Source organism: Cydia splendana, chromosome 14 (assembly GCF_910591565.1).
Source record: "Cydia splendana chromosome 14, ilCydSple1.2, whole genome shotgun sequence".
Lineage (NCBI taxonomy): Eukaryota > Metazoa > Arthropoda > Insecta > Lepidoptera > Tortricidae > Cydia > Cydia splendana.
Genome location: NC_085973.1, coordinates 12,207,126 through 12,233,012, shown reverse-complemented (window position 1 = coordinate 12,233,012; position 25,887 = coordinate 12,207,126). Strand labels below are relative to the sequence as shown.

The 25,887-nt window shown below is 41.1% G+C and overlaps 2 protein-coding genes across 2 annotated transcripts in view; one reads left to right on the top strand and one right to left on the bottom strand.

Moving 5' to 3' along the window:
- LOC134796793 (ribonuclease 3) overlaps positions 1–8,924 on the top strand; it is a 33,581-nt gene extending 24,657 nt beyond the window's left edge. Inside the window, exons 17-19 of the mRNA XM_063769014.1 lie at positions 37–197; positions 5,010–5,155; positions 7,729–8,924. Coding sequence (XP_063625084.1) covers positions 37–197; positions 5,010–5,155; positions 7,729–8,129 — 708 coding nt within the window. The 3' untranslated portion in view covers positions 8,130–8,924. The remainder of the gene's footprint in view (positions 1–36; positions 198–5,009; positions 5,156–7,728) is intronic.
- Positions 8,925–10,848: 1,924 nt separating this feature from the next.
- LOC134796645 (uncharacterized) lies at positions 10,849–25,677 on the bottom strand. Its single transcript, XM_063768784.1, has 18 exons — positions 25,123–25,677; positions 24,384–24,625; positions 23,793–23,925; positions 20,507–20,637; positions 19,709–19,956; positions 19,261–19,377; positions 18,762–18,891; positions 18,610–18,668; positions 18,373–18,463; positions 18,217–18,289; positions 17,784–17,931; positions 17,306–17,473; positions 16,626–16,711; positions 16,284–16,437; positions 15,116–15,233; positions 14,738–14,854; positions 13,080–13,177; positions 10,849–11,044 (listed from the first exon to the last, which is right to left on the bottom strand). Exons 1-18 carry the CDS (start codon positions 25,339–25,341, stop codon positions 10,914–10,916), a joined length of 2,463 nt encoding a protein of 820 aa, XP_063624854.1. The 5' UTR covers positions 25,342–25,677; the 3' UTR covers positions 10,849–10,913.
- Between the last annotated feature and the right edge of the window lie 210 nt (positions 25,678–25,887).

The following is a 25,887-nucleotide window of genomic DNA, read 5'->3' as shown; positions in this document are numbered from 1 at the left end:
AAGACTTGATAAAAACATACAGTCTACATTCCCCAGAACCTCGACTACTGCCAGGCGTTCTGCAACGCATGCCTCTTCCCGCGCCTGCAGGAATTCATCCTCAACCAGGACTGGAACGACCCCAAGAGCAAACTGCAGCAGTGCTGCCTCACGCTACGGTCCATGGAGGGCGGCGAGCCAGACATACCGCTATACAAGTAACTATACTTCATTCCTGACTACTGCCAGGCGTTCTGCATCGCATGCCTCTTCCCGCGCCTGCAGGAGTTCATCCTCAACCAGGACTGGAACGACCCCAAGAGCAAACTGCAGCAGTGCTGCCTCACGCTACGGTCCATGGAGGGCGGCGAGCCAGACATACCGCTATACAAGTAACTATACTTCATTCCTGACTACTGCCAGGCGTTCTGCATCGCATGCCTCTTCCCGCGCCTGCAGGAGTTCATCCTCAACCAGGACTGGAACGACCCCAAGAGCAAGCTGCAGCAGTGCTGCCTCACGCTACGGTCCATGGAGGGCGGCGAGCCAGACATACCGCTATACAAGTAACTATACTTCATTCCTGACTACTGCCAGGCGTTCTGCATCGCATGCCTCTTCCCGCGCCTGCAGGAGTTCCTCCTCAACCAGGACTGGAACGACCCCAAGAGCAAGCTGCAGCAGTGCTGCCTCACGCTACGGTCCATGGAGGGCGGCGAGCCAGACATACCGCTATACAAGTAACTATACTTCATTCCTGACTACTGCCAGGCGTTCTGCATCGCATGCCTCTTCCCGCGCCTGCAGGAGTTCATCCTCAACCAGGACTGGAACGACCCCAAGAGCAAGCTGCAGCAGTGCTGCCTCACGCTACGGTCCATGGAGGGCGGCGAGCCAGACATACCGCTATACAAGTAACTATACTTCATTCCTGACTACTGCCAGGCGTTCTGCATCGCATGCCTCTTCCCGCGCCTGCAGGAGTTCCTCCTCAACCAGGACTGGAACGACCCCAAGAGCAAGCTGCAGCAGTGCTGCCTCACGCTACGGTCCATGGAGGGCGGCGAGCCAGACATACCGCTATACAAGTAACTATACTTCATTCCTGACTACTGCCAGGCGTTCTGCATCGCATGCCTCTTCCCGCGCCTGCAGGAGTTCATCCTCAACCAGGACTGGAACGACCCCAAGAGCAAGCTGCAGCAGTGCTGCCTCACGCTACGGTCCATGGAGGGCGGCGAGCCAGACATACCGCTATACAAGTAACTATACTTCATTCCTGACTACTGCCAGGCGTTCTGCATCGCATGCCTCTTCCCGCGCCTGCAGGAGTTCATCCTCAACCAGGACTGGAACGACCCCAAGAGCAAGCTGCAGCAGTGCTGCCTCACGCTACGGTCCATGGAGGGCGGCGAGCCAGACATACCGCTATACAAGTAACTATACTTCATTCCTGACTACTGCCAGGCGTTCTGCATCGCATGCCTCTTCCCGCGCCTGCAGGAGTTCCTCCTCAACCAGGACTGGAACGACCCCAAGAGCAAGCTGCAGCAGTGCTGCCTCACGCTACGGTCCATGGAGGGCGGCGAGCCAGACATACCGCTATACAAGTAACTATACTTCATTCCTGACTACTGCCAGGCGTTCTGCATCGCATGCCTCTTCCCGCGCCTGCAGGAGTTCCTCCTCAACCAGGACTGGAACGACCCCAAGAGCAAACTGCAGCAGTGCTGCCTCACGCTACGGTCCATGGAGGGCGGCGAGCCAGACATACCGCTATACAAGTAACTATACTTCATTCCTGACTACTGCCAGGCGTTCTGCATCGCATGCCTCTTCCCGCGCCTGCAGGAGTTCATCCTCAACCAGGACTGGAACGACCCCAAGAGCAAGCTGCAGCAGTGCTGCCTCACGCTACGGTCCATGGAGGGCGGCGAGCCAGACATACCGCTATACAAGTAACTATACTTCATTCCTGACTACTGCCAGGCGTTCTGCATCGCATGCCTCTTCCCGCGCCTGCAGGAGTTCATCCTCAACCAGGACTGGAACGACCCCAAGAGCAAGCTGCAGCAGTGCTGCCTCACGCTACGGTCCATGGAGGGCGGCGAGCCAGACATACCGCTATACAAGTAACTATACTTCATTCCTGACTACTGCCAGGCGTTCTGCATCGCATGCCTCTTCCCGCGCCTGCAGGAGTTCATCCTCAACCAGGACTGGAACGACCCCAAGAGCAAGCTGCAGCAGTGCTGCCTCACGCTGCGGTCCATGGAGGGCGGCGAGCCAGACATACCGCTATACAAGTAACTATACTTCATTCCTGACTACTGCCAGGCGTTCTGCATCGCATGCCTCTTCCCGCGCCTGCAGGAGTTCATCCTCAACCAGGACTGGAACGACCCCAAGAGCAAGCTGCAGCAGTGCTGCCTCACGCTACGGTCCATGGAGGGCGGCGAGCCAGACATACCGCTATACAAGTAACTATACTTCATTCCTGACTACTGCCAGGCGTTCTGCATCGCATGCCTCTTCCCGCGCCTGCAGGAGTTCCTCCTCAACCAGGACTGGAACGACCCCAAGAGCAAGCTGCAGCAGTGCTGCCTCACGCTACGGTCCATGGAGGGCGGCGAGCCAGACATACCGCTATACAAGTAACTATACTTCATTCCTGACTACTGCCAGGCGTTCTGCATCGCATGCCTCTTCCCGCGCCTGCAGGAGTTCATCCTCAACCAGGACTGGAACGACCCCAAGAGCAAACTGCAGCAGTGCTGCCTCACGCTACGGTCCATGGAGGGCGGCGAGCCAGACATACCGCTATACAAGTAACTATACTTCATTCCTGACTACTGCCAGGCGTTCTGCATCGCATGCCTCTTCCCGCGCCTGCAGGAGTTCATCCTCAACCAGGACTGGAACGACCCCAAGAGCAAGCTGCAGCAGTGCTGCCTCACGCTACGGTCCATGGAGGGCGGCGAGCCAGACATACCGCTATACAAGTAACTATACTTCATTCCTGACTACTGCCAGGCGTTCTGCATCGCATGCCTCTTCCCGCGCCTGCAGGAGTTCATCCTCAACCAGGACTGGAACGACCCCAAGAGCAAGCTGCAGCAGTGCTGCCTCACGCTACGGTCCATGGAGGGCGGCGAGCCAGACATACCGCTATACAAGTAACTATACTTCATTCCTGACTACTGCCAGGCGTTCTGCATCGCATGCCTCTTCCCGCGCCTGCAGGAGTTCATCCTCAACCAGGACTGGAACGACCCCAAGAGCAAGCTGCAGCAGTGCTGCCTCACGCTACGGTCCATGGAGGGCGGCGAGCCAGACATACCGCTATACAAGTAACTATACTTCATTCCTGACTACTGCCAGGCGTTCTGCATCGCATGCCTCTTCCCGCGCCTGCAGGAGTTCATCCTCAACCAGGACTGGAACGACCCCAAGAGCAAGCTGCAGCAGTGCTGCCTCACGCTGCGGTCCATGGAGGGCGGCGAGCCAGACATACCGCTATACAAGTAACTATACTTCATTCCTGACTACTGCCAGGCGTTCTGCATCGCATGCCTCTTCCCGCGCCTGCAGGAGTTCATCCTGAATCAGGACTGGAACGACCCCAAGAGCAAGCTGCAGCAGTGCTGCCTCACGCTACGGTCCATGGAGGGCGGCGAGCCAGACATACCGCTATACAAGTAACTATACTTCATTCCTGACTACTGCCAGGCGTTCTGCATCGCATGCCTCTTCCCGCGCCTGCAGGAGTTCATCCTCAACCAGGACTGGAACGACCCCAAGAGCAAGCTGCAGCAGTGCTGCCTCACGCTACGGTCCATGGAGGGCGGCGAGCCAGACATACCGCTATACAAGTAACTATACTTCATTCCTGACTACTGCCAGGCGTTCTGCATCGCATGCCTCTTCCCGCGCCTGCAGGAGTTCATCCTCAACCAGGACTGGAACGACCCCAAGAGCAAACTGCAGCAGTGCTGCCTCACGCTACGGTCCATGGAGGGCGGCGAGCCAGACATACCGCTATACAAGTAACTATACTTCATTCCTGACTACTGCCAGGCGTTCTGCATCGCATGCCTCTTCCCGCGCCTGCAGGAGTTCATCCTGAATCAGGACTGGAACGACCCCAAGAGCAAACTGCAGCAGTGCTGCCTCACGCTACGGTCCATGGAGGGCGGCGAGCCAGACATACCGCTATACAAGTAACTATACTTCATTCCTGACTACTGCCAGGCGTTCTGCATCGCATGCCTCTTCCCGCGCCTGCAGGAGTTCATCCTGAATCAGGACTGGAACGACCCCAAGAGCAAACTGCAGCAGTTCTGCCTCACGCTGCGGTCCGGCGAGACAGACATACCGCTATACAAGTAATTATTATTCTTATGTCATTTTACAGGGGACCATTAGCCATACATACGAAGTGAACGCGTAGATCATACTGTACAACTTTCACTAATGGTGCAATTCCGAAGTTGATTAGCTAGCCTAGCTGAAGGAGGTGCAGAGAAAAGCTTGAAAGAAGTTTTATTTTTCTGTCGATGCGCGTATTCGGTGATCTAACAAGTCTCGTCTAAGCACTACACCTGACAATTTTTTTTCAACATATTTACTTATGTCGCGGTCTGCAATAGCAAACAAATCACTCAATAGGGGATATTACGCAAAACTCTGCGTAGAGGGCGTCACTAGCACAATCACAAGGCCTACCGCGAAACACAAAAATCGAAAGTTCGGTTTCTGCCTCTCTATCACTCTTGCCTCTATCATAGTGAAAACTGGTCAAAAAACGATTTAATACCTAGTATGTATAAGTTACTCTATTGTTTAGTATGTGCACTAGTGCTACACTCTCGAGGCAGAACATTGCAGTAATTTAATACTCCCTGTTTCTGACGTGTTTCATGCACAGACCTCCTCAACTACTTGATAGGTTCTTAGGCGTCATAGGCGCTCTAATTCAGTATCTTCATAAACACTTCATAGTGCAGTGTCTGACAAGTATCATGTTACAGGGTGATCGAGTGCCTCGGGCCGACCAACACACGGGTGTACACAGTGGGTGTATATTTCCGTGGCGCCCGTTTGGCGGCTGCGCGAGGACACTCCATACAAGAAGCTGAGATGAACGCGGCTGAGCAAGCGCTTGCGCAGGCCCATGGTAAGTTATGAGCTTAGGTTTTATTATTCTCAGTTGGTTTGGCGTATTTAAAACGCTTCATGTCGGTATGCGCCATCTACAACAAACCCTGTGTGTCGGACATTAATGTACAGTGTTGATATCCCAAATACTAAAATTACAGCAAAATTAGGCAATCGAACGGTAATTTTAGTACCTAAATAACTATGTAGATGAGCGTTTCTTTTATTTTTTGCCATTTTTAGGGTTCCGTACCCAAAGGGTAAAAACGGGACCCTATTACTAAGACTCCGCTGTCCGTCCGTCCGTCCGTCCGTCCGTCCGTCCGTCCGTCCGTCTGTCACCAGGCTGTATCTCATGAACCGTGATAGCTAGGCAGTTGAAATTTTCACAGATTATGTATTTCTGTTGCCGCTATAACAACAAATACTAAAAACAGAATAAAATAAAGATTTAAGTGGGGCTCCCATACAACATTGACTTTTGACCGAAGTTAAGCAACGTCGGGCGGGGTCAGTACTTGGATGGGTGACCGTTTTTATAGATAATGGTACGGAACCCTTCGTGTGTGTGCGAGTCCGACTCGCACTTGGCCGGTTTTTATATATTGTGACCTTTTTTGCCACTTTTGTGTTATTTCTTATTTCTATTCAGAATCACGAGCTCTTTTGATCCTAATGGGATAAAAAAATGTCCCAGAGTTTTTTTCCTATTGTGTTACCATTTCCCCATATACTTTTTTATGGCGGTAACAAAAAGGAAAGTTTGAAAAATGTATGGAAATTTTAGGACACTTTTTTTTCCTATAAGGATGAAAAGGGCTCGCGATCCTGAATAGAAATTACACAAAAGTGGCAATAAGGTCACAATATATAAAAATGGCTAAAAATTTAAGAAACGCTTACATAGATTATTATTTTAGTAGGTATCTGGAATATAATTTTTGTCTTATATAAACCAGAGAAGAGAAGGACAAGTTGAACAGTTTTTGCTGGTGTTTATTTAATTTGTCATTGCCAACAGTGCAGCGGAGAGAATGAAGCGTTTTAAATGCCCGAAGTATTTTATTTTGCAAACATTTTTATTGACCGAAGCGAAGCGAAGGTCTACGTTTTGACTCGGGCATTTTGCTTTCGTATGTCCGGATGTTCTCCTCTACAGGTCGCAATTCTTAACCGATTCTCGTGAAATTTTGTGACCGAATTTTATGACTAAATAAAATTTTTTTGTCAATCCGGTTTTTGGAAATTTTAAAAAATGGCGGAGTCGTGATACCTGGCGCCTAAACAAATAGTCGTATCGATATCATAAGACTTTTTTCTTTTTGAAACATGTTTACAGAGTTAATAGCAAAAAATGCAGAAAAAAATTATCGCTGGTTTAGGCGGTATTTAGATATTTAATTTTAACTAATTTTAATTTGAGAAGGAGTAGCTAAATTTCGTCAACCCATCTAAGAACTATTTGGCTCAGTTTGTAAACGTTCGCTTTTTCTGTTTGCACAGAGGGTCTGGGTTCGATCCCCAGTAATTGTATGCTGGGATGTTATAACTTTTTGTATTTTTTTACACATAAATTTCGTATTGTTTTTCTTTAATTTACTATACACCGTGTTTTTATTGAATTCCGTTAACTTCGGGGTATAGTTAAGTACGTTTATAAGAACTAAATGGCATAGTTAATTTTCAAAAAAAAAAATTCTTTTTGTTTTCTTTTTTGTTTTTTTTTTGTTTAAAAAGTAATTAAATGTAGCATATAGCGTTGTTGTAACACGGGCATTACATTTAACTCAACCAAACAATTGAAATCTGTGACATATCAATGTCATTTCGTACATCAATCGACCGAGATTGTACTTAAGTTTAGTAGCAAATGTATGAACTCATTCTAAACACTAATCAATATGTAAGCCGGCCCTAAGGCAAGTGTACACGCTTGTAGAGGCCTTATAGTAAAAAAATAAATTATGGATTATCTCCGAAATGGACTTAATTAGAACATCGGTGTCTTTGAGAAAGTTACTTGATTTAAGCTCAGGAATGCACCCTTGAAATTAACGGAAATCAAAAAAAACACGGTGTATTTAAAGCTCTTAGCACCATGTTATTTCAAGCTCTGCTCGCGAGGTCTACAGCTCACAGAGCCACTAGTCTTAAATCTTCTCAGGTCTCGGCTTTGACAAAATGGTTGAAAGGCAAGGCTCCATATTAAATTTAATGTGTCTTCTCATTCAAAAGGTACCGACACTTCTTCGGTTTTTTATAAGGCGCCCAGAAAAAGTGGTACCCTTTGTGTGAGAACGTCACAAATCTTTGTTAAGTGTTGTCTAAGCTCGAATCCTGTCTTATTCAACGTGTTTAGTTGGACCGGCTTTGATTGAGAAGTTATCTTGGTTTCGAATTATTTATTTTCATTTGGGAGTATGTATTATGTTTATTTTACTATAATTTCATTTACAAAAGCGCGCAGTCGTATGGAATGAAACTATTTCACTGTTAGACAACAGACAACTGGCAGACCCCTGAATTCTGAACTGTCACTTCTAGAAATATACATAAATATAAATAGTATTACGTAATATCCGTTATTTTCAGAGCTCTTCCCGCAACTGGATCATCAGAAGAGAGTGATAGCAAAGAGTATGAAGAGAAAGAAGAGATCGGACAGCCCCCAAGAGAGTGCCGGGTCCCACAAGCGTAAGCGACTCGAGGATCGCGTACCAAAAGCCTATAGACTCGACAAGCCATCCGAATCCGAATCTGAAGACAGCAGCGCCCTCTCTCTTTCAGAAGACGAGGAAAAGAGTGAGCCTAAGTCAGACGATGATTCAGGACTCGATAGCGACGCTGAATCGATCAGTCAGGAAAAGTTGGAGAATGTGCAAGTTAGCAGCTTAGTTAGTGATATGGAGAAGATTAAAGAGGATCTGATTAGGAGGAATGAATATGACAAACTCAAAGAGAAGTGTCGGCAATCGGACTCGGATGAAGAGTGAATGTTTTATGTTAAGTAGGAAAATATAATTTGCCCTAAAGGGTCGTTGATAACCTAGATAGGTCATTTACATGGCACGAGTTTTTCACTTTGAGAATACGATTTTCGTAACGCGAGAAAAAGTATAGAGACCAAGATAACTCTGCAACGATTTTGACAGATTAGACTGCAGGTGTAAAAGGTGTTATTTATACGTCAAAATTTCATAGAGTTTTGACGTTTAAAATAACACTTCCGCAGTCTAGGCTATCGCTGCAGACTTATCTTGGTCTAACTCTATTATCATATGAACCATACGCACGATATTGCACCACCAATGGCCAAAGGTAATTGCCGTCTTCGTTATTTGAATGGATCCATAGTGGATAATTTAATTATAGGCGAGTTTCTTTTAGTGCATGCGTGAACAGTTTGCACTAAAATCGCCTGGCAAATATCGCTTACGATATCATTTTTTTAGGCCAAAATCGTACCAAGTAAGTGGTCCTTTATTTTGAACCGCTTATTTTATCAGAGAATCTTTTTTATGGTTGTGTGTGACCATGGTAAAGACTGAGAAAGGAAGCTAATTGTTATTTAAGTATTTGATAGTCTAAGAATTGTCTGCTTATATTTTTTAGGCTGATTGTATAGTTTAAAGATATTATTGATATGTAATAAGAAGAGTTTTTTTTAAGTGTGACGTCATTTTCTAGATGCAATCAATTGACTACCAACACGGTTCATAGAACGTTTAAAAGAATTTTAATCATCATTTTCGATATTGACATAAAATCTGTAGGTAATTTATGAATCATAAAATTGCTAAATCATTTCCAATATATTGTAAGTGATTGCTAAAGCCTTTGCTAAAGCTAATGTGTAAATTGAAATAAAATATATTGAAACAAAGCTAGTTTTTTTAGTAGGCAACTTTATTCCCCGCTATTTTGTTTTAAACCCACGTCGGTGGTTAGGATCTATGGAATAAAGAGTGGTGACGGTGAGTGTTTTGGGCAAAGGGTTCGTTATTTATTATAACTTTGTTTTTTATTTTTTTGTTTGTAATTGGTCCTTGGAGTTTTGACTTTTTGGACGCCAATGACGGATATATCCGCACCGTAGGTCTACGGAAGGTAGGCCCAACATAGGTCCAACGCCGACGACGGATTAATCCGTCATTGACCACAGAGCACCATAGAAGACCTACGTGCATATGCATAAAGCTCAATTTCAGTTTAGACACTTCGGTGACGTGGCGTCTGAGTTTGGCGTTTGACACAGCGTCGAAAAGGTTAATGGCTCCTCTACACGAGTGGCCAACGCCGGCCAATCCAAGGGACGCATTTATGCATTAGAGGGAGCAAGTGATATTGCTATCTCAGTCTACCGCATGGCTGCGTCCCTTGGATTGGCCGGCGTAGTCCCCATTGTCATCTGTGGATATTGACATTATGGAAAATATTTTTACGTAATTTGATGTATGTTAACCATAGCTATGCCCCTACGTTTTATTTTATCGATTTTTTGATTATTGTAAAAATTAGGAGCGAAAAACAGATTTCATACAAATTTTTAAATGCTCTTAACTTATATAATAATTAAAAATTAGAAAAAAATTAAACGTAGGGGCAGCTGTGGTTGATATACCTACAGCAAATAAGTGTGACAAAATATTTTCAATAATGTTAAAGCCTGACAACAGTTATTTAACCCTGAGATAGTGTCGCTGCAAACAGCTTACGTATGGCATTAATGTGCGTACGTCATGTATAGTCGGGGTAGTGGGCATTGGCTTCATGTTGATACTCGTATAATGTCAGAAACATTGCTTACAGAGAATTCGGTTCTTTCAATTTACCTATTCGTCAAAATCTGATTCTAAATATTCAATATTAATATAATCTTCGTTTTTTAACTCTGACGAAGTCTGATTTTCATCAGATGTTGTGTCGCTTTCAGGACCACCAACCTCGATTATAAAACTTTCAGTCTCCAATTCGATTATAGGATTTTTATCGTCGATCTACATAAACCTTAAATGAAATATTAAAGTTTAAACCAAACAACTAACCAGTTCAATAAAACCGCACTATAAAATGTCAATACCGGTCATGTCAACAACCAACTTCAAAACATTGTTTATAGGAATGCTATCTAATCCTTCGTCTTTTTTAAGCTGTAAGTATTTGATTGCATTCACAACAATTTTTTCGCATCTTTGGTAAACATTTTTGGCATTTTTGTAATAAAACCGTTTATATTTGAATATATTCGTAGATATTTTCCGTTTGTTTACATCGGTGACATTCGATGACATCCAACGTTCGTTGTCAAAGAGTACTTGTTGCCAGTAAAAGAAATTAGTAACATTGAAAATCCGCAAAATGGCGAGGGTCAAATAAACTGTTGTCAGGCTTTAATATCCAGATAGGAAAATGAGAACTACGTTTGTATGAAAAGGCGATTTCGCGCGGATCCTCCACTTTGATCTTATGGCTCCTCTACACGATGGGCCAGCGCTGGCCACTCCAAGGGACTCATTTATGCGTTAGAGGGAGCAAGTGATATTGCTATCTCATTCTACCGCATGGCTGCGTCCCTTGGAGTGACCGGCGCTGGCCCATCGTGTAGAGGAGCCATTAAAGTTGGATTAGAATTTTAAATCTCATTGCCGACCCGATATCGCGTCCATGGGTCTCGTGGGGAGTGTTTTTTAGTCTGATAATGAAACAACAACGTGGCGGGAATTATTGTATTGAGTTTTGCTTGTATTTAGTTTAGTTTTAGTACATTTACACATAGTTTACGATAAAACAACACAGCACAAAGTAAAGGCGAGCGAGCCGTTGAGCCTGTTGGCGCGCAACGTGAGCCACTGCTTCTGGTTCGGGACGTACATCTCCGCTGGCATTAGCTGCTCTGGGGCTTCATTATCTAGAAAAAAAAAGTGCAGGTTGTAAAATAAAAACCGGCCAAGTGCGAGTCGGACTCGCGCATGAAGGGTTCCGTACTACTACACAAAAAACGGCAAAAAAATCACGTTTGTTGTATGGGAGCCCCACTTAAATATTTATCAATCATCACATGAAACGGTCGGAGTCGACGCGCTTCTTACTAATCAAAGGAATTTGATCCTTCTACACAGCTACACAGTAGATTTCATACTCAAAATACAGCAACAGCTGAGACTAGAGATGCCCCGAATAGTGAATTTGGCCGAATACCGAATATTCGGCCCCTCTCTCAGCCGAATACCGAATATTCGGCGACCGAATATTCGGCATGACATGCGAACATTTCGAGTCACAATTATTATGAAAACTGTTCGCCAACAAGCACAGCGTTTGCCAAAATAATTTTTATATTGAATAGAATTTATGAATGTAGTTAGAGTCAATCAAATCAGAGTCAGACCCATGATAAAAATAAACTAGTGGCTCTGTGAGCTGTAGACCTCGCGAGCAGAGCTTGAAATAACATGGTGCTAAGAGCTTTAAATACACCGTGTTTTTTTTGATTTCCGTTAATTTCAAGGGTGCATTCCTGAGCTTAAATCAAGTAACTTTCTCAAAGACACCGATGTTCTAATTAAGTCCATTTCGGAGATAATCCATAATTTATTTTTTTACTATAAGGCCTCTACAAGCGTGTACACTTGCCTTAGGGCCGGCTTACATATTGATTAGTGTTTAGAATGAGTTCATACATTTGCTACTAAACTTAAGTACAATCTCGGTCGATTGATGTACGAAATGACATTGATATGTCACAGATTTCAATTGTTTGGTTGAGTTAAATGTAATGCCCGTGTTACAACAACGCTATATGCTACATTTAATTACTTTTTAAACAAAAAAAAAACAAAAAAGAAAACAAAAAGAATTTTTTTTTTTGAAAATTAACTATGCCATTTAGTTCTTATAAACGTACTTAACTATACCCCGAAGTTAACGGAATTCAATAAAAACACGGTGTATAGTAAATTAAAGAAAAACAATACGAAATTTATGTGTAAAAAAATACAAAAAGTTATAACATCCCAGCATACAATTACTGGGGATCGAACCCAGACCCTCTGTGCAAACAGAAAAAGCGAACGTTTACAAACTGAGCCAAATAGTTCTTAAATGGGTTGACGAAATTTAGCTACTCCTTCTCAAATTAAAATTAGTTAAAATTAAATATCTAAATACCGCCTAAACCAGCGATAATTTTTTTCTGCATTTTTTGCTATTAACTCTGTAAACATGTTTCAAAAAGAAAAAAGTCTTATGATATCGATACGACTATTTGTTTAGGCGCCAGGTATCACGACTCCGCCATTTTTTTAAATTTCCAAAAACCGGATTGACAAAAAAATTTTATTTAGTCATAAAATTCGGTCACAAAATTTCACGAGAATCGGTTAAGAATTGCGACCTGTAGAGGAGAACATCCGGACATACGAAAGCAAAATGCCCGAGTCAAAACGTAGACCTTCGCTTCGCTTCGGTCAAATATGTTTTAATCAACTAATGCTCAATATCGTGCCTTCGTATTTAACTATTTTCCAAGAATATATTTTAAATATACCTAGTTTTTGGTTATTTTTTGTGTCATTTTTCTTTTTAGGTAGGTGCAACAGATATTCGGTATTCGGCCGAATAGTAGGCAACATTCGGCCGAATACCGAATATTCGGCAAAGTAGCCGAATAGGCCGAATACCGAATAGTTGCCGAATATTCGTGGCATCTCTAGCTGAGACGCGGCGCTATCAATTAAATATGAAACCTAACTCTGTGTAGAAGGTTCAATTTCCTTTGAATCCTCGACGCGCACCGTCTCTGGCTGTTTGATGTCAATACTACATGTAAATAAATAGTACAGTAAGCTTCAGAGATAACTGCACCCTCTGCATAGAAACTTGTTTGCACGGGGAGGGGGGCTCAGTTATCTCTGCAGCTTACTGTACAGTGTACACAAGCTAACCGTCTTTCCGTCGTCTTGCGGACTGCATGGTGGAGTCCTGCATGGAGATGAGGTCGCCAGGCGCGTGTAGCAACAGGCGGCCCACGCCTTCACACCTCCTACAACGATTACAATTATAAGGACTTATAAATACATATACCACTTTATTGACAAGACAGTAAGGTCTATATTAACTTCCCTTATAACAAAATGTTGCAAGTTGATTTTAACCTACTTATAATGGCGGTATCGTTTTGAAATTTTATAAGTACATTTAATACAGATGACAATACATTAATTTGGTGCCTAAAGTAAGGACGCTGAGCACGAAGAATTTCGTACAGAGACCCGCGTGTTCCTATCTCTATGGTACGCTTATATTTATATTACTGTACTGCTCGCAGTGGCATTGACTGCCGGGTGCCGGCATCATGGGCGGGACAGCAAATAAACTAGTGGCTCTGTGAGCTGTAGACCTCGCGAGCAGAGCTTGAAATAACATGGTGCTAAGAGCTTTAAATACACCGTGTTTTTTTTGATTTCCGTTAATTTCAAGGGTGCATTCCTGAGCTTAAATCAAGTAACTTTCTCAAAGACACCGATGTTCTAATTAAGTCCATTTCGGAGATAATCCATAATTTATTTTTTTACTATAAGGCCTCTACAAGCGTGTACACTTGCCTTAGGGCCGGCTTACATATTGATTAGTGTTTAGAATGAGTTCATACATTTGCTACTAAACTTAAGTACAATCTCGGTCGATTGATGTACGAAATGACATTGATATGTCACAGATTTCAATTGTTTGGTTGAGTTAAATGTAATGCCCGTGTTACAACAACGCTATATGCTACATTTAATTACTTTTTAAACAAAAAAAAAACAAAAAAGAAAACAAAAAGAATTTTTTTTTTTGAAAATTAACTATGCCATTTAGTTCTTATAAACGTACTTAACTATACCCCGAAGTTAACGGAATTCAATAAAAACACGGTGTATAGTAAATTAAAGAAAAACAATACGAAATTTATGTGTAAAAAAATACAAAAAGTTATAACATCCCAGCATACAATTACTGGGGATCGAACCCAGACCCTCTGTGCAAACAGAAAAAGCGAACGTTTACAAACTGAGCCAAATAGTTCTTAGATGGGTTGACGAAATTTAGCTACTCCTTCTCAAATTAAAATTAGTTAAAATTAAATATCTAAATACCGCCTAAACCAGCGATAATTTTTTTCTGCATTTTTTGCTATTAACTCTGTAAACATGTTTCAAAAAGAAAAAAGTCTTATGATATCGATACGACTATTTGTTTAGGCGCCAGGTATCACGACTCCGCCATTTTTTAAAATTTCCAAAAACCGGATTGACAAAAAAATTTTATTTAGTCATAAAATTCGGTCACAAAATTTCACGAGAATCGGTTAAGAATTGCGACCTGTAGAGGAGAACATCCGGACATACGAAAGCAAAATGCCCGAGTCAAAACGTAGACCTTCGCTTCGCTTCGGTCAATTACGCGCGTGCGATAGAGATAGGAACAGGCAGGTAAATGTACCAAATTCTTTGTGCTTTGCGTTCTTTTTTTAGTACAGACGACAATAATTTACTTTTTCCACTGATTCTCATTAATTTTTAATCTTGTTCTCACGCAATATTTATGACAATGAGTATACCTTAACACTTCATTCTGTAACATCTGTTTCCTGGCCGCGGCGGTGAGGTGTTTGCACTCCGTCAACCAGTTGCGGACTTCGTTGAAATCCGCTAAAAGCTGCGATGCCGCGTCTTTGCTGAAACAGTACATAACAAAGATAGACAGATAACATCTAAAGGAAGGATTCCACCAGTGTGCGGCACTGTCGGCACAAGCATTTTTATACTGAATATACTTGTGACACACTGTGCCGCACACTGGTGGAATCCCGCCTTTAGGAATAACATGACGAAGCGAGCATAATATATGAAAAACGAAGGTCGTGTCAGATATTTTTATGTAGAAATATCTGTCAGTGTACCTATAATAATTGTAAAAATTATGTAGGTTGTATTACCTAAACTTGACTTTGGCCATGTAAATGTGATGCAGCCACGACTCGCCCATGATTCGCAGAATCATGTTCAACGTCGTAATGTCTTCCGTCGCTTTAACCACCGGAAACATCATTTTATCTGAAACGAAAAAAAAAAGCTTTCGTATTTTTTTACCATTTTAGAATCCGGCCTAAGTATAGTCACGGGGTGTGAGGTGCGAGACAAGACACCTTTCGGCTTTAGTTTCAGGCACTATCAAGTAAATAATACAGGATGATTCATGAGACGTGAGCAGGACTATTCCTGCACACTCAGTAACTGATAATTGATCGATCACCGTCGTATTTAGGCGAAACAACCACAGTTTTTCCTATTTTTTAACTTTTTAGTGAGGGCTAGTTTAATTCTCTACAATCATGGTCACCCTACAAGACCTAATCGCTGAACATAAAAACTCTTTAACCGTAATGACAGCGTTATGATTACGAAGAAAATAACTGTCAAACTTGAGTGAGATACGCGTTTTCAAAAGTAACCAGCCGTGATGACATTAAATTTGACACAGAGTATCGGTAGTTTAGTATTGTAATTTTAGGGTGACCATGCATGTCGTAAATAAATCAATAACTTTTTTTTTTTCAACATTACTAAAAAATTAACGTTAATCTCACTAATACTGATACGAAACAGTTGCTTATAATTTACGAAATGCCCAGTGTTAGTCCTGCTCACGTCTCCTGAATCACCCTGTATATGTAGTTCATGAACAGTGGCGGATTTGCAGTCTTTGCCGCCCTAGGCTCCCGGCCCTGTAGCCGCCCCTTTCGTACCACCCATCATATTGAGTTATTTCTAGTTATCATCAGCGAATTTTTTGTCACAATTTGCCGCCCCCAAAAAACTTGCCGCTCTAGGCCCGGGCCTTAGGGCAAATCCGCCACTGTTCATGAATAAATGAAATTAAATATCATACTGATATATACTACATCATTCACAGGCTAGTATTGATATCTGTCCTGCAAGTAATATCGGGCAAATAATAGAAAGGTAGAGAGCGCTAAAAGAAACGTTACTCCATCCAAAGTCGGACGATTTGTTGGTGCTAAAATCTACAGAAAAAATACCAGATGGTAATATTTTGGGAATGGGTTAAAATTTAACACCTAAGATGCTATGTGGATATGTTACCAAATAATTCGTGTACGTAGATGGAGCGCTCGGCAGTGGGCGGGTGCGAGACGCGTCGCCACTCTGCGTTGCTTGGGAAGATCATCGTGAGATGGGCCAAGCTTGTAGTCGCACAGACTGATGCTAGAACTGAAGTGATTTCCTCCGTTGCTTCCTGGTATAAGAGTTAATAAGAGTTAGACGTATGTTAAATTTACTAGCCGACTACTAGTAAATAGATATCTGCTGAAATTACAACCAACTCGGCAGCCGTATTAAACTCAAGTTTAAAGGAAAAAAAAGCAAGAGCAATGCAAGAGTTGATAATACGATCGATTATTCTGAAAATGTCACTTTCCTGACCTTTAATTTTTGTGTGTTGACTTTCACTTCAGAAACCAGTTTTTCTCTCATTTTTGCACAAACGTTTTCGTGCACGCCGATTTTACCTGCAATAAAACATAGTACCTACGTATTTTAGAAATTATTTTTGAAACTAAGAAACATACATTATACGAGCACAAAAGTTCAACATGATAATGAATGCGTGAAGTAAGTAATCGTCTATCGTATATGTAACAACGGTTGGCAGCCACATAAGTGCGGATCGAGTGGAAGACCTGACTGTACGGTTCGCGAAGTTCCTGTGCTATCCGGAAGAGGATGTCCATAAAACCAACACAGGTGTCTGTGAAACACTAAATAGTCACTTACGATAAAGGTGCATCCCCACGTGTTACTGCTAAAAACGTTTCCTAAGTGTAAGGCCTGAGTGGACGCTCGAAGCGGAGCGTTCGGCGGGGCGTGCAGCGTGGCGTCGGGCTCACAAGTGATTTGAGCAGCGTGCACTAAGGCCGCTCCTATACGTTTGGATTTGTTTAACATGCACGCCGCACGCCCCGCCCCGCTGCACACTCAACTGAAGCGTCCACTCAGGCCTTACACTAAGTGTTACTGTTACATTAGGTAACTGGTAACTCCTAACATTACCGTGTTGCTAGCCAAAAGTTAACTGCGGTGTGGATTCACCTTAAGCAACTTACCTGACTCAATAGTGGCGGTGTGGTCCGCAAACCGTAGATTAACTAGCTGTTCCATGCACACCTGCATGTCCTTCTGTGTTATTCTGAAGAAGTCGTCCATCTGCCATTGGTTGGCGAGGCGCCGCGTTTCCGCGAGGCACCACAGTCGGTATGTGTGGATAGAGTGATCTAAACACAATGAAATATTTTATACATATAGCATATATTGTATTATATGCTTATAGGCCTATAAGTACCAATCTAATCGTCAATGCCGTCAAAGTAACAATTATAATGGATAAACTCATTCGTAGCCTATGCAGGTTTCCTCACGATCTGGTAGCCTAACGGAAGAGAAACTCATAAATATCGGACGGGATTTGCACCTACAACATCTGGTTTGCAAGGCGTTGAACCTCTCTGCTATTATTAGGTAGAGTTTAGGCTAGAGGGAGTTAGGTTTTGGTTTGTTTAGGATATAGGATACAATATCACTTACCAAGTCTATGTAAAATGGGTATTTGCTCCACAAGTGGAAGGTCTTCTAACGGCGCGCCCAGTATGTAATCCCACGTCACTTCGCACTGGTTATTCAACATGACTAGATCTTGTAGCATAAGAGCGAACTTGGCTCCTGATGCTGTCACCTGGAATTGATATATTTATATGGTATATCACTCAACTGTACTAACGCACATGCTTTACAACTGCTCATAGAAGGGACTTGGCATTCGTTAGGGAGGGATAACGTGAACTGCCCAAAATTTTGTAAGTTTTAATTCATCAGCTGTATCGAGTACCACAGTAGAGTTCGGGAATCAGTTGACGGTGGCGAAAATTTTGTAGGCAGCCGAGGGTGAGCGAGTCCGTAGTAGTAAGATTATTACGAGGCAGGCAATAAAATAATACATTTGTTTCCTATTATTACTTACTTCTGTTACATTGATGGAGAGATCTGGGTATTGTTTTAGAGATGTCACAGTCAAATCTGTTGTTAAGGTGGCGCTGAAATGGAAAGATAGTTTAGTATGACTAAGTAGGTAATACAATATGTTAAGGACATTTAATCTGAATAATACATAACGTACCTAAAATGTTTGTCCCACGAAGTGGAAGTCACATGACAACCTAATGCGTCAGCGAGAATCCTTAACGCAGCCAATACTAACTCGGGAGTATCTGAAAGTTATAAGTTTTGCAATAGTTATGGATATATACCTACGCCCCACTTGCTGAGCACAGGCGCCCTCTATCTACGAAAAGGTCTCATAAATTTGACGTTGGTGGAGTGTTCCTGAATATCTCAACTTAAATGTCATACTTACTACTAGATTTAAATGTAGCGAAAAGCCATTCACGTAGATTTTGACTTGTGTTTGGGGATCTGTAAAAAATATACATTATACTACAATACCAAACTTTTATTTCTATGTCTGTTTTATCAGGATACCATTATAAAAAAAACTATATTTGTTACCTTGTAGCTAAAGGGAATGATGACCACCACAATACAATGTGTTCTAAACAGCTACCGACGTCGCCCCATAATATATTTTGATAATACTCAGTCACTTTTTTTGCTGCCTTTTTACTTGCTTGCACGCGACCTGAAATGATAAACAGACATGATTAAAATTATATTTGCAGTGATAAGTGTGTGACTGGGTAGTTGTTAGCTTAAATTGAACTCTTGTACAATTGACACAGAGTCAAAACTCGTTTGGGGCCTGTGTATGTTAAGAGGCTAGAACATATATTGTAATGTTTTATAGGTACATCTAGGTTATAGCGTGATATAATACAATTACAAATTGCATGACAAAGCTTCTATAGTCATGTAATGTGATTGATTACACGAAACTGCTGGAAAACCTTACCATAATTTTTTTTGGCATAACAATACGTAAGTGGAGCCTTGAGAGCTTTAATTTTATCAATTATAACAAAATAGCAAAAGTGACCGCCAATGTCAGTACCTGATTTGAATTTCTTAACTCCATTATTTCCTAGTAACGTGGGGGCCATATTTGCAACCGTATCTAAGAGTATTTCTATATAGATTTCTTCGCTCTGTAGAATGCTATTTACATTTTCTGGAAACAATAAACACATCGTTAGGGTTACTTAGGATGGGATACCTACCAAAACAGATTTTGGGGACAGAGTTAAAATAAAATAATGTAGGTATTGCAAAAAAATTAATGGATGTTAAATATGCGGTTATCACACTGATGCGGATCTGCACGCCGCTCCGGGTGCGAGCGGGACATCCCATCAAGTATATAGATACTTGCACAACGCTGTCTCGCTCACACAGCGGGGAGGAGTTCGGATCCGCATCCAATCCAAAGACCGCCTTAGGGCTAATATTTTATCTGACGCCTCTGACGGTACACGGTCTGGTAATTAAAAACAAGGACTCACCATCAGAATTGAAAATATTCTCCAAAACACACTGGTTAGTCAACAACGACGTGTACGCTATCTCACAGTCCGAGTTCTGTGACAGCACCTCCGTGATCATCTTGTTCTGTTCGTTCTTAAGTTCTATGAGGCTCTGGGCATGCTTCATTTTAGATTTCTTGTGCTCTATGAAGGCCTCACGGCGTTTGTCCACGGTCAGTTCACGAGACATGGACGATGTTGGTGGGGTGATGTGTTTTGTTAGGGTGCTGAAAGCGGCAAAAAAACTGTGCCATAAAAAGGTAATTGGGAGTATGTCACCATCATACTTATATGCTGAACGACGTCCAATTTTGGACATAGGATTCCCTCAGAATGTTGTTCAGATATCAGCCCTGGTGGGAGTCTTACTGCTTGCTGGTTAGCGGTCACCAGTCACTCCTCGTATACTTTTCTGCTTGCCATTGAGTTTTGAGGGATTAGACGACTCGATTAAATTGGGATTAAAGGAGGATATGTTACATCTTTTTCTGATCCCTTCATCTAATCTTCTTTCTTTGATAAGTAGTATACTTAAAACATGACTTAAACCGGTTTTAGAGCGAAAGGAGAAAATCGCAGGTGTGCACAAGGGCGTCGCCTACTGATGGGCTGAGGGGAGGGGGAGGGACATTTAGTTACACATTTTATTCCCTATTGCAGCTGCCTCCCCCTGCCACCCCTGGCAACACTCAACGTGTGCAACGAGAACAAGGGACAAATATTGCTTAGTTATATCTTATGTGTAAGGTATAAGGCACATTTTAGTATAATCCTTACTGATATATCTCCAAGCTCTCCGCGGTGCTGGCGCCGGAGTCGTTGTCGGAGTCGACCTCAGGCTTGTACATCTTGACCAGACAGTTGATCAGCCGGTGGCAATCGATCTCTACACGACTTTTTGCTAGTATCTACAAAATAATTCATAGGTAAAATTTTAGAGTTAGACCAAGAAAAGTCTGCAGCGATTTTGGTAGCCCACGCAGTGCCAGTGTTATTTTAAACGTCAAACTTCTATGAAATTATGACGTTCCTATAAACTAGTGGCTCTGTGAGCTGTAGACCTCGCGAGCAGAGCTTGAAATAACATGGTGCTAAGAGCTTTAAATACACCGTGTTTTTTTTGATTTCCGTTAATTTCAAGGGTGCATTCCTGAGCTTAAATCAAGTAACTTTCTCAAAGACACCGATGTTCTAATTAAGTCCATTTCGGAGATAATCCATAATTTATTTTTTTACTATAAGGCCTCTACAAGCGTGTACACTTGCCTTAGGGCCGGCTTACATATTGATTAGTGTTTAGAATGAGTTCATACATTTGCTACTAAACTTAAGTACAATCTCGGTCGATTGATGTACGAAATGACATTGATATGTCACAGATTTCAATTGTTTGGTTGAGTTAAATGTAATGCCCGTGTTACAACAACGCTATATGCTACATTTAATTACTTTTTAAACAAAAAAAAAACAAAAAAGAAAACAAAAAAAAATTTTTTTTTTGAAAATTAACTATGCCATTTAGTTCTTATAAACGTACTTAACTATACCCCGAAGTTAACGGAATTCAATAAAAACACGGTGTATAGTAAATTAAAGAAAAACAATACGAAATTTATGTGTAAAAAAATACAAAAAGTTATAATATCCCAGCATTGATATAGAATAAGAACTGGATACCCAATCAGCCGCAAAAAATGGCCCCGCAAAAGTAACGTTAAAACAGATCACGCGTTACTTTTTCGTTTAGTCTTGTATGGACCGCTCAAATGTGAAGTTGTCAACAATGTCGTAAAAATATGCAAAAATAACAATGATAAAACAAGGAAAAAGCATGGAATGTATTTCTTTCGGTTAGTGCTTTGGATAGCATTACATAATTTATGTAATCTGGTGGTAATTTCATGGTTTTGAATAAATTATTTTGTTAGTACCAAAGAAGGGATGTGAAGGAACAAAAATCTAATGAGTCGATGTGAGGTTAATACTTTTTTATTTTTATATGGAATTCGTAACATATAATATTATGTTTAAATTCAAGATTTCCAAGAAAACCTATGCGACGTGCAGAGTGGACTGCTATTATAGCAAGAGATAGGGGTGATGCAGTTTTAAACAAAGGCAAAACGGCACTTGTGTGTTCAGCCCATTTCCTTGTTTCCGACATATACACGACCAATAAGGTCATCGACTAACTGTAAATGCTAAACCTGTCTGAACACAGTGACAACCACAGGATTTTTTGATAAAGACCATAACCAATCAGTACCAGTAGCGACCTAAATGTCCCCGTGCACTATATTGCAAAGAACTAAAGCGCGAAGAGTATTATGTAGATCTAAAATACACAGTTATTTAATAAGTTGAATTTATTTCAAGGAAAATAGTATTTAAAGACGAATGCTTACTTATTAAAAATAAATTTGTTTTATGATAACTTACAAGGGTTGTTACCATGAATTAATTTTATTTGAACTCCCGATCAAATTAAATTTGTTTCATTTATTACTTTGATTTTTCTGTACAGTAATACCTATTAAAATGTACCAAAGGGACTCTATTCGTTCATTATTCTCGTTTGACGTTGTTTGACGTAAATACAATGGTGACGTTACGTTTAGTGCCATCGGACTTAAAAGTTTTAACAGTGTTGGTACTAATGTTTACAAATTTGACACTTAATGCTTACGACAGTAAGTTCTTTTCCGTACAAAATATTTATCTTGACTCAAAATTTACGTAAGCGTTTTTATCATCAATGCAAATTTTCCGCTAATGTCATTCTGACCCACATTTTGTTGACGTTTTTGTTCCGCTCTGTGTGTCTATTTCTAATATTAAGTCAGTGTATCCCAGCATACAATTACTGGGGATCGAACCCAGACCCTCTGTGCAAACAGAAAAAGCGAACGTTTACAAACTGAGCCAAATAGTTGACGAAATTTAGCTACTCCTTCTCAAATTAAAATTAGTTAAAATTAAATATCTAAATACCGCCTAAACCAGCGATAATTTTTTTCTGCATTTTTTGCTATTAACTCTGTAAACATGTTTCAAAAAGAAAAAAGTCTTATGATATCGATACGACTATTTGTTTAGGCGCCAGGTATCACGACTCCGCCATTTTTAAAAATTTCCAAAAACCGGATTGACAAAAAAATTTTATTTAGTCATAAAATTCGGTCACAAAATTTCACGAGAATCGGTTAAGAATTGCGACCTGTAGAGGAGAACATCCGGACATACGAAAGCAAAATGCCCGAGTCAAAACGTAGACCTTCGCTTCGCTTCGGTCAATAACACTTGCACTGCGTGGGCTATCAAAATTGCCGCAGACTTTTCTTGGTCTAACTCTAGAAAAAGCTCAAAATAATTTAAAGCCGAATAAGTGGTCTACGTCTACGGAAATTTAGACCCACCAATTTACTCTATCAAGATTATAGCACGTACAGAGTAGGGACGAGGATGTCAAATTTTAAGAGTAGTAGAAATCATCAATCAGAATTTTTAACCACAATGCTGATTTGGATGGCAAAAATACTGAAGAAGTATATATAATACAGTAAAATTATACATTTTGCGTTTGCGTCAAATCCGGTAGTTCTGATTTTTTGCAGACTTGTTCATGATATTGGCCCAATGAATAATCCAAGTTTGTGACCTCGAGCGCCGAACGCAACTTTGTCAAAAATCGAATAAACCGCATTTTTTTTTATATTTAGGCGATTATAACCCTAAAGTACTAGTTTTTGATAGTAACTTCCTAGGGCGTTTTTAAAGTAGACTAAATTTGCTACAATAAGACACTAGAATTGTCTCTGTCATCTAATATTTTCCGAGATAAAGCCTTTCAAAATGTATAATTTTTTCGAACTTGTATTCGTAGGCTAAGTAAGTGCAGTGAGTATACACTTTTGTCTCAGGCGATGCCGGTTGGCACAATTGTTTCTAAGGTCAATCAAAGCTGATTTGGCCCGGTAGCCACAAGTTCGTATATTATATATAATATGAAAAATAATTATGCACTACATTTGTAGGTAGATATACGTATTTAGATTGAACTTACTTGTACAATTTTCGTCAGGGTAATGGCCTTGGTTTCACTTATTGTGCTCGGATATGTGTTGCTGCAGATGCTGAATCTTGAGGCGAACTTTTTGTAGCTCAGACCTGTCATTTGGTTGTATATGGAGACTAAACTGGAACATAAACAATGGGTTTAGTTAGTTAGCTTTAAAATTTTAAAACCTTTGAACGGCGTAGTTGTGCCCACCACGTTAAAAAACAACTCTGGTTGTAACGGAGTACAAAAAATGTTGTTGAATAGGTACTACTTAGGTATACATTTTAAAATACATGTGTAAGTGTGTAAACTAAGTTTTCAAAATTGACTAGGCTTTTTTCGTATAGAAATTCCTACTTTTGAAAGTCGGTTAAAAATGTAGCTTATATGTCACCTAGGCTATAAAGAAGCCATAGACATTTTAACTAAAAATTCGGCTACTCAGTCTACTGAAACTACTTAGGTATGTAGTTTTGAGGATACGGTGGAATATACCTACACAAGACACTACTAAAATTCAGTGTTTAACTTTTGGGTTTTCTCAGGCGGGACACAAATATATGCACGGTACTTATATCTAACAAAGAAACTCACCACAAACTGGACTCGATCATCTTCCTCGAGTCATCTCTATGCAAGCAAGTGCTCAGTATAGTGACGATAAGTCCATGCATCGCTTGCAACATAATAAACCTCACACTGCACAATTTGTCGAACACGTGATCGTGTTTGCTCAGTAGAAGGGGGTTCTCTTTCTTCATACGAGCGAGTTTGGGATTCAGCTTGTAAAAAGATTTTACTATTTTTGAGAGGTATTCTATGATTTGGTCTAGTACCTGGAATAAATAGAATAGATTAATATTTACTTTACGTATAATGATTAGGGCATAGGAAAAAGGTCTAAACGGCAAACATGTAATGGTAAATTGCTTTCAGTTTGTGATTAATAACAGACAAAGATCATAATTTAGATTTTCGACCTTAATACAAACAGAATAAAGTCGCTATTTGAAACGCGTAAACTAGACTTAAGGATAAGTTAGAATCAAATGTATACAACCATTGTTATTCACAAACTAAGGTGTATAAATATAAAAGATTAAAAGAAGCCATTATAAACTTTCTATGGTTCATTAAACTTACAATAGATTATTCAACATTTCAAAACCATGCAAAAGCAATGAACTCAGAGCGGCTACCGCGAAAACCGTAATTCGCAAATTGCGGGGATCTTTCTCTTTTACTCCAATGAAGGCGTAATTAGAGTGACAGAGAAAAATGCCCGCAAGTTGCGAACTTCGGTTTTCGCGGTAACCGCTCTGTTAGTACTTGCCTGTATATTAACCAGCCCGGTAATATAACTTCTATTGGACAGCGAATGAGGAGTGCTGCTGCCTTTGGGGCCCTTCCATTTGTTATCCGCACCTATAATCACCTTTGTCATAGCGTAACACACCGTCTCCATTTCTCTACAGTGATGAAACAATTCTTCTTCTTCACTTGTCTCTTCGGTTATCCATTTCTTATTAACATTAGCTGGCGTTTTTGCCATTTTGAAATAGATATAACTAGTTTTACATGAATTTTTTGTTATTTCATTTTAACAGCAATTTTAAATTTGGTAAACAAAAGGTATTTCTGCCGTAGCATGTTGCCTCTTGAAAAGCATTTGGGGAACTGTTTACTGCAGGTGTTCTAAACCTAATCGATGGTCGGAGACGTCGGTGCCATCCTCCGTGGACGTAGCGCCTAAGCCCTTGTACGACAACTTTCAAATTATTGTTCGACATTGTAACACCGACCTTGGGTTATGCTTCGTGAATTGCAATTAAGTTTGAAAAGGCGCGTTTATACTTTCAAATTCAGCAAACATAATTGTAGTTTGTAGGCTTTCTGTAAATGTTTGCAGAGAACATACGCTGATGTGTTAGTAACTAATGTCATTCTATCTATGTTTAAACATGTTTAGAACAGAAGCCTTTTCACATCGTTGTCAACTGGTGTTTTTTTGTTTGTTTTGGGGTTGGTAACTTTTTGTTTTAATTCTCAAATGTCTTGTTACTCTTGTAAGATAAAAGATAAATAAACGTTGTTGTGC